At 37.8% G+C, this 9,972-nt stretch overlaps 1 protein-coding gene across 2 annotated transcripts in view; it reads left to right on the top strand.

Annotated features, from left to right (window-relative positions):
* The window catches only part of fstl1b (follistatin-like 1b), a 44,903-nt gene extending 37,573 nt beyond the window's left edge, over positions 1-7,330 (top strand). For both annotated transcript variants that reach the window (XM_016450798.1, XM_016450797.1), the window contains exons 7-11: positions 978-1,096; positions 2,012-2,124; positions 3,343-3,453; positions 3,660-3,748; positions 6,281-7,330. In XM_016450798.1, the coding sequence (XP_016306284.1) occupies positions 978-1,096; positions 2,012-2,124; positions 3,343-3,453; positions 3,660-3,748; positions 6,281-6,322 (474 nt within the window). In that variant the 3' untranslated portion in view covers positions 6,323-7,330. The remainder of the gene's footprint in view (positions 1-977; positions 1,097-2,011; positions 2,125-3,342; positions 3,454-3,659; positions 3,749-6,280) is intronic.
* The last annotated feature ends 2,642 nt before the right edge of the window (positions 7,331-9,972 follow it).

Raw genomic sequence — 9,972 nt, 5'->3', positions numbered from 1 at the left:
CCTGAATCGCGGGAAGCAGATGGCTGCCCCTCTTTCCTCGAAAAGAGAGACAAACGAGAGCGGAGCTTTTTCCCTTGGAAAAAATGCTCGCAGTGCACGCCGATTGCCCCCTCGAGGACATCGCGTGCGTGCTCTTCACCTAAACAAACAACGCATAGATCGTGTGTGTCATCAGATGTCAAATAACGACGACACGGATGCACACATCCTCTAAACACTTTGCTAGTGCTTGCCCTAATGATATGAATGGAGATCGCTCTTACCACAGAAATGCACGCTTCAAACAAAACAGTCAATGAAGACGAAGAAGAGAATGATGTGTGATCCCGGCGCCTATTTATACTATAGTCGCACCGGTAGTGACGTCATGGCTGTCGCCGGCCAACGAGTTGGTGTTTTTTCAATGTATGCTTCAGACACGGGTCACGACGAGGCGTTCCCCATAGCGACCCCTAGAGGACGCAGTTCGAAGTTCCCATGAAAGGGAATCACCTTTAAAGTTGACCAAATTAAGTTCTTAGCAATGCATATTACTAATCAAAAATTAAGTTTTAATATATTTACAGTAGGAAATTTACAAAATATCTTCATGGGACATGATTTTTGCTTAATATCCTAATGATTGTTGGCATAAAAGGAAAATCTATCATTTTGACCCATACAATGTATTTTTGGCTATTGCTACAAATATACCCCAGCGACTTAAGACTGGTTTTGTGCTCCAGGGTCACATATATTGTAGCACACAATCTGGCTGCTTCTCTCTAGACCTGCTGCCATACCCACATTTGCAGATGACTCGATAGATAGCTGAAATGATCAGATCATCAGACGCATCAGTTATCAGAGCAAACGGCCCAATCCCATTTCAGTCTCATTTCCTTTTCCTCTTCAAATAATATACATATGATAACCCCACTGAAACTGCTACCTGACTGAAACTGAAGTGTGCAAAAAAGATTTTTTGTCTCTTATAGAATTCTGATAACGGAGACTCTCAGCTGGATTCTGCAGAGCTGCTCAAGTTCATTCAGCACAATGAAACAGCGGTTCAGATGAACTCTTACGCTGAAGAGGAGAACAACCACCTGCTCAGGTTAAAACACACACACATCACACATGCGCATATGTACACTACCGTTCAAAAAGATGAGGTCAGTAAGAATTTAATTTAAAAAAAAAAAGACTTTTACACTGTTACAAATATTTTACTTGAAATAAATGTTGTTCATTTTGAATGTTCTCTTCGTCAAATAATTTTTCCTGAAAAAATAAAATAATTAAAAATGTGTCCACAAAAATATTAACCTACACAACTGTGATAATAGTAAGAAATGTTTTTGAGCAGCAAATCAGTATATTAGAGTGATTTCTGAAGGATCATGTGACACTTAAGACTGGAGTAATGATGCTGAAAATTCTGCTTTATTTTTAAATATATTAAAATAGAAAACAGTTATTTTAAATTGTAATAATATTTCACCATATTACTGATTTTAGTCAAACTTTTTACTATATTTTTGATCAAATAAATGCAGCTTTAGCGACCTCAAACTTTTGAACAGTAGTTTACAAAATGCAGTCTGTTGTGACACATGCTGGTTTCCAATAATAACCAAATCTGCAATATTTTAAAACAACTGTTCATTGGAATGCAAAAGAGAGGTTATGATATAGTTCAAAATATCATTTTTTCTAAATGAGGAATGAATTTAAATTTGAGCGAACAATCCCAAGCCTACACCATAGTTATAATCATCTCCGTCACATTGGACTTTTTCCTGTTTCTCTCACAGTAGAGGTTATGTGAGTTTGTGTCCATCCATCTGTCAGGATGAGCCAGAGGGGAAAAAACTCCATCTACAAACACTGATAAAGCCAAGCAAACATTTCACTGCATATCCGGTTAGCTAGATAGTGTATTGGAAACACAAACAAGTCTTGTATTTTTGACCCTTGTGATCACATCTGAATACAATGTGTATAAATGATCCCTACATGTATCTCTCAGGAGCCTTTGTGTGGACGCTCTTATTGAGCTCTCAGATGAGAACGCCGACTGGAAACTGAGCTTTGATGAGTTCCTCAACTGCCTGAAACCAGGCTTCAACCCTCCTGAGAAGAGTGAGTCTCTGTCTGTCTTGCATCAGTCTGCACCAGCATGGAGTTTACAAAGTCTTTGAGTCAGCAGGCAAAAGTCCGAAATGTTGTTGCATCCAGAAACTCTGAACAGCACAAAAACACATGACAGCTGAAATTCAAGCCACATATGTGAACAAACGATTCCATCACTTGCGTAATGACAGTGTGGACAGTCAAGATTTATTAGCAGTGTAAACAACTTTTACTGTCAAGGAGCAATTGTAATTCCTTTGGAGTTGGCCGTTTTACTTCCTTACTGAAGATCCTTCTTATATTCAAAGTTACATTCCAGGGTTTTCCCAGAATTGTAGTTCTGTGAGGCAGAGAGGGAGCGAACGCGGGGTTTTCCGCTCTTCCACAGAATGTTCCTCAGGCTCCACATGCAGAACTAGGAGAAAGTTCAGTGGGAGGAGCTGCCTTCTCTGGCATCATATGAAGCAACTTTTACACATGCAAACTCAAAACCAGTGCTGATGTTGATGTTGAAAAAAATGTTTTTGGTAATTGAAATAAAGCTGAAATAAAATCAAATATAAATATTAGATGAAACAAGTTAAAGTTGAAAGACTAAAGTGACTAAAACTACTATATAAAAATAAGTTAAATAGAGATATTAAAAACAACAACTTATAGAAATGACAAAAACAAAACTACTAAAACCAATTCAAAATATACTATAATATATAAACAACACAAAAAACAATCCTGCTCAGAACATAACCTCTGTGTGTCACAGGATATAAAAAGGACATACTAGAGAAGAATATAGAGATCAGAAGAAGGATATATAACATTTATAAATTTTGTTGATAGTAAACTATAGCATTCATAGCAGCATTGCTGTGTCATATCAGATCAGAAACAAAAGCAGATGTCCTGGCTTCTGCTTTTGATTTGACTTGCCATGACGGTTGAGAACCGCATTCTTCAGTCATATTAATTTACCCCAGTTTCTCCTGGATGGTTGTAGCAGCATAGTCATTCCACAGTAATTTCCTGTTTTGTATTTGGGAATCTGGGACACAGGCATACAGTTTTTTGGTTGCAGACACAGCCATGCAATGCAAGCCTTTCAAATGGTGATTTTCAGACAGCTTTTGCTGATTTCAGCTTAGTTTATATAGTGTTGGTAATCAAGATTAAGTTTTTTGGAGCCTCATTTTGAAAATCACTGTGGTAACATGGTTTGTGTTATCACAGAGTGTGCTCTGGAAGATGAGACCTATGAGGATGGAGCCGAGACGCAGGTGGAGTGCAACCGCTGCGTCTGCGCATGTGGAAACTGGGTCTGCACTGCCATGACTTGTGATGGTGAGTTTAAATCACCAAATCCATGATAGGAAAGGAGAGCGTGGGGTAAGCTGTGCCAGTTTGCTCTCTAGTAAAAGCGAAAGAAGACTGGGACCTAATTATATTTCATGAAGCATCAATAATAGAAATATGACTTGTCACCCCCGCATGAGCAGTACTGATTCCATATTATAATAAACTGATAAAGAGACCGACTCTCTCCACAGAGAAAACCCCAGTTATCGACACTGATGGGGATCAGGAGATGACTGAAGAGGAATGGACCCGCCGTGTGGCTGAACTCAACAAGCATCAGGTCAGCTGACTGACTTCATTCACAGCAAATTAATCAATAATGTCAATATCTATCCTTGAATGTCCTGTCTAATAAAGGCTAAAAATGCCATACATAAATAAATACATTATTTCATTCAGCACTGGAAAAAAATTAATAAAACATACTACACACTACCAAAAAAACCTAAGAAATTAATATTTACATCTATTCAGCAGTGATTAATTAAATTGATCCAAAGTGACAAAGACATTTGTAATGTTCCAAAAGAGTTCTGTTTCAAATAAATTCTGTTCTTTTATAGTTTCTATTCATATTTTAAACTTACTGACCCCAAACTTTTGAACAGAAGTGTAATTTAATCAAATTAAAAACAACTTACCAAATATTTTGTTTAATCCCCTTTTTTTTCAGAAATGAAAATATCCAAATGATGTGTCATTAGTAACCATTTAAAAATAATAATATTTTTTTTTATTTGGGGGGGGGGAAGTGTGTGAAAAATTGTGTTTTATGCTCGGTGGCATAATGTGGTTACTGAATTAACATATTTCTGCAGTCATAAATTTTTTTTATATATTTCAGCCCAGCTATTTGAAACTCTGATCACATTCTAGGGTTACAATTATGCATAAAAACCCTTATACAACACTGATAGCAATGCTGAGATAAAATACAAAAAAATACAGCCATCAACATATTTCAAAGTTGTTACTTTATTGTATCATATATCATAAAATCATTATATTAGTGCTACCAGTATTACAACATCAATATTGTAACTTATTTGTAATATCTGAACTTTTAATTTCGTGCAATATTTTGTGATTGCAACATTTTAGTGCATTTTTCACTAACAACTGCAATTTAATTTATTTGTATACCTAAATTCATCAAGTTATTCAAGTTATCCCACCGGTCACAATTGTGACCATCAACATGTTTACTGATTCTATGACCACACTCAACAAATTTCAATAATTGTGAATTCATATATTTATACTAGACACCTTAAAGATAATGTGGACCAAAAATCTTTGTCATATCTTTATGCCAAAATACTTTACTAGCCTTTTGTTTTGGACCTTTGATGCAGTTATCATCATCTTATGGTGCAAACAGGAAATAAACTGCTCTGGTCATGTGACAATTTGCACTAACTGTGTAAAACTGAAAATATTTTAAACATCAAGTAAGCTAAGTTTCTCTGTGTGGTGCTGCCTGTGTTTAATCTTCGAAACTGGTCACTTGTGAGCTTCCATTTTAAAGGAGCATATGATGCGATTTCAATTTTTCCTTTCTCTTTGGAGTATTACAAGCTCTTGGTGCATAAAGAAGATCTGTAAAGTTGCAAAGACTGAAGTCTCAAATCCAAAGAGATATTCTTTATAAAAGTTAAGAGTCAACCACGTCTACCTAAAACGGCTCATTCTAACACGCCCCCACATGTCTACGTCTTCCAAAAGAGGACGATATCCGCTTCGTCATGCCTAGAGCTGATCCGTGCTGGTCGTTGAGGAAGTACTACAACTTTACGCTGTGGATCGCCGGATCGGCTTTCACCATGGACGAAGCGAAGAGTCCAGCCCGGGGTCGTCACATGTGGTTGCCGCAAGCCCACCGGACGCTCCTTCGTCGAATCCGCCGGCCGCGCCGTTCTCAAGGCTGCCTGCCTCCGCTTACTCAAGCCGGCCTCCGCTCACTCAAGGCCGCGGTGTGTGACGCTGTTTCGTTGTGAAAGTGAAACTACTTTGTTTGGTCTTCCAAAAGAGGACGATATCCGCTTCGTCATGCCTAGAGCTGATCCGTGCTGGTCGTTGAGGAAGTACTACAACTTTACGCTGTGGATCGCCGGATCGGCTTTCACCATGGACGAAGCGAAGAGTCCAGCCCGGGGTCGTCACATGTGGTTGCCGCAAGCCCACCGGACGCTCCTTCGTCGAATCCGCCGGCCGCGCCGTTCTCAAGGCCACCGCCTCTGCTCACTCTAGCATAAACACATTTCATTACACCAAATACACAAAATGATGTTCTTTTTAGCAACATCATATGACCCCTTTAAACATTACAGTTATGCCTTACAAGACAGCATTCAGAAAATGTGTTTTTACGTAGTGTTTATCACTTCACATAATGTGATGCAGGCACACAGACGCTGAATCCCTCAGTAAAACTGGAGCTTGCTGATTTAAGGAGAATTTTATGCCCTCACACTTATGCTCTTAAAATAAGTCAAGTGAAGTAACATTAACCACAAAATCATTGGACTTGCATAGTAAGTGGTGTTTTGATGTGTAGATATCATTGACACGAAAATCCAGAACTGGCTAGTTCAAGTCCAGGCAGGCTTCCCTGAGCCTGAGGCAGGACTTAAGTTTGTCATTTCAACTGACTAATACACTTTTTAGAGGCTGTAAACTGCAGGTGGTGACCTTCCTCGTGGGCTGTTACATGTCATTTTACTAACTGCTTTTTGATTTTCAGAGTGAAATATAAGCTGATGCAGTCAGTTTGATTGCCTGAGGCAGACTTATAACGTTTTCCCTCCTTCAGGAGACTGTGGAGAAGATGAAGACCAGCACAAAGGAGGTCTAAAACAGGACCGAGACACGAGGAGGGAGATGACGTGGATGAATTCCTCTCCTACTGATCACAGTCAGGATTCCTGAGATTATGTACTGTTAATGGAAGAATCACACCGTTTTCTATAGATAGGTTATTACTTTTATTGCTATCCATACCGCATCTATTCTCTGGTTAGTGTGTTTCATGTTACGGTTTGCTTTTCTACGTATTTCATTAGCTTTGTTTGTTCTTTTGTGTCTTTGAGTGCTGTAAATTGTTTGATTGTGTCACTCCAAACAGGCCTCAGCACTTTATAATGGGGGCCCTTCCCTTGTTTTATTCACTATTGTTTGATTTTATGTATCATTCTTTATACCATTTATTTGTTTGTCTATCTACAGTTATATGTGGACATGTTTTTTTTTTTTTTTTTTGATTGAGACAATGGCAATAGAAGAAGAAAAAAGAATAGGAAAGGGTTCGAGAGTGATGCTGAGAGAGCAAAACAACACTGGTTCATCCATCAAACTGTGATTTTAGAGCTTCAGAACGAGAGATATCCTTCAGTCAGATGGTAGATACTCGTGCTAGTAGGAGCTTGATGGATATAAATGCAAACTAAATGAAGCTAATCATGGCCGCTCTCTCTTTCACTCTCATCTTGAAGGCAGTCATAGTCTTGAGACCTTTCGTAAAGGTGCTAATGTTAGTATTCCTCTGTTTGCTGCTTTGCTCTCTTTCTTTAGATGGTAGATAACGCTCGGTAGGATATACAACACTAGAAGCAGAGACAGCGTGGCTCAGTGGAGAGAGCAGGCAATACCTTTGAATTTAATATCATTTTGGGAAAACAAACCCACCATGTTATTATTACTTGACAAACATGCTTTTTCTGCCATTAGCGACTTCGATTAGAGTAGATCACCTCCATTAGTAGAAAACTGCTGCACAGATGCATTGGCTACGCTTGAGCTTGTATTTATATTAGTTGCTAGAGGTAGTTCATGCTGAAACTCTCACGCTGTGCTCAGTCCCACCAAGAAATTAACTTAACAAGCCAAATTTATAAGAAATAAAGCAGTTGGGACTGAGTACAGATGGAGTGATCTGAAACCAAAGCCTGATGTTTAGGATGTTTAAATTGTTGTACGAAAACCTCCAGGTGTACCACTACTCTGGACCCAGCAACTACTTTATACCTTTTACGTAAAATAACTGTCAGAATAAGGATTAGATTCGCTATTGCCTCTGTAGCATAGTTGCATTCTTACCCACTCTAGAGAATTTGTGTGTATGTGTGCAAAATGCACGTGTGTGTGTTAGATCGTTTCATTTCCACTATATTCCACTAACAGTACGGATCCTTTGTGGTAATGAGTGCCTTATATACACAAACAGTGTGCCATGGATGAAGTGGCTTCTTCTGTAGCTATACACCACCTAATATAGGACACAGTGCACATGAATTTTCCAGTATTACGGTAGACAACTAGCAATTGCCTTTTATGTCTGTATGATTGTCTTATTCAGTGGGGCAGAATTAAAACATTTTATTGTAAAAACTCTTGTTCTGTTTTATTCATATTTACTTCTCTGATTATTATTTGAAATGTAATTTGTGCTAATAATAATGTAATAATAAAAATAAAAGGTACGACCCTTTGATATCTTAAGCCTTACAAAAATGTATTATGATCTATTGTGTGGGTTTTTTATTTTTGTTCCTTTTGGAAATAAATGGTATCCTGCATAACTGTTTTGAATGTGGCTTACATATTTCCCTCAATTCACAAGTGGCTGTAAGATTTTGTTACATGAAAGACATACTATTGCACAGAAACGCATTGTTTATAGGTTTTCATAATGTTTTAATGTCTGTGTTAATCCATTTATTTCGTTCCAATTTATAAATTCTAGTCAGTTTTTACAGATTTTACACCGGTAATTAGATTCAGTGGTCAATAAAATGCCATTAAATCACTGCTGATTGAAACTTTGCATCACTTCAACGTTTTAATTAATGTATAGTTTTCGATGTTAGTTGGTTGAATTAGACATATATAGTTTCTAGGTTTATTTTAGTATTATTTCTAGACTATTATAGTATTTATTAATATTTTGAATTAACCTTTGTTTATATATTTTCAGCTTTCATTATAATTAAAGTGTATTTATTCATTTATTTTAGTTCTAGTTTCAGTCACTTTAGTAGGCTACTAGTTCCCAGCTAAACATTCCTATTTTTTTTCTAATATTTATATTTTATAGCTTTATTTCAGTTACGATTTTAATAAATTTAGCTATAGCAAACACTGGTTTCTGAGGGAAAGCAGTTACAAAACATGACTAGTTTGACAAATATCCTAATAAATGTACTCCCTTGTAGTATTAAATCTGTGTTAAAAAATAAACAGTCAAAGTTATGAAAACTCTGCCACTTCGAACTGACCCTATAGATAAAACAAGATGGATGGGTTACGAAAAGAAATTCACTGACTTCTATAATGAAATAAGCTGTGCTTGCATAACCAGCAAAACGGAGCAAAATTACCCTAAAAACTAAAGAAAATAAATGCTTTTGATTAATTTCATGGATTTTAAAGATAAGAGACTGGATAAGTCGTTCTAGAAGAGAAGAAAGGAAAGTTTGTTCGAGTTATTTGTAGTATAAAACATGTCAGGCAACTCGATAGTTCTAGTATGGCAAGCCCGTTTAGCTTAAACTATTACCAGATCGTTATAATTGCATTTTTACTAGTAACAATTCATTTAGAGAGCTCCATAATTAAATTCCTACTAGTAACAATGCCAGTTAGAGAGCTCTCTAAATCAACTTTTACTAGTTACAGTTACAATTAGACAGCGCTCTAATTTAATTAGTAACAATTATGATTAAAGAGCTCTCTAATTCAATTGTTACTAGTAACAATTTAATTATGGAGCTCTCTTGAATTAAAGAGCTCTGCAACTACATTCTTACTAGTAAGAATTCAATTAGAGAGCTCTACAATTCAATTCTTACTAGGAAGAATTACAAGTAGACAGCTCTTTAATGCAATTCTTACTAGTAACAATTGAATTATAGAGCTCTCTATCTGAATTAGAGAGCGCTGTAATTGGAATTCTTGCTAGTAATAATTGAATTAGAGAGCTCTCTAATTATAATTGTTACTACAATTGTTACATCGCAGCCATATCACCCTGTAGCCCTGTAGCCCAAGACTGGTTGCCCACTGAAGCTACGCAGGGTTGAGCCTGGTCAGTACCTGGATGGGAGACCTCCTGGGAAAACTAGGTTGCTGCTGGAAGAGGTGTTAGTGAGGCCAGCAGGGGGTGCTCACCCAATGGTCTGTGTGGGTCCTAGCGCCACTATACTGTCAACAAGCACCGTCCTTCGGATGAGATGTTAAACCGAGGTCCTGACTCTCTGTGGTCATTAAAAATCCCAGGATGTCTTTCGAAAAGAGTAGAGGTGTAACCTCGGCATCCTGGCCAAATTCGCCCGTTGGCCTCTGACCATCATGGCCTCCTAACAATCCCCATATCTGCTGATTGGCTTCATCACTCTGTCTCCTCTCCACCAGTAAGCTGGTGTGTGGTGGGCGTTCTGGCGCACTATGGCTGCCGTCGCATCATCCAGGTGGATGCTGCACACTGGTGGTGGTTGAGGAGATTCCCCC

The sequence above is a fragment of the Sinocyclocheilus anshuiensis genome, unplaced genomic scaffold (genome assembly GCF_001515605.1).
Source record: "Sinocyclocheilus anshuiensis isolate Anshui unplaced genomic scaffold, SAMN03320099.WGS_v1.1 scaffold507, whole genome shotgun sequence".
NCBI lineage: Eukaryota > Metazoa > Chordata > Actinopteri > Cypriniformes > Cyprinidae > Sinocyclocheilus > Sinocyclocheilus anshuiensis.
The sequence above is the reverse complement of the archived record's forward strand: the minus strand, read 5'-3'. Positions and strand labels throughout refer to the sequence as shown.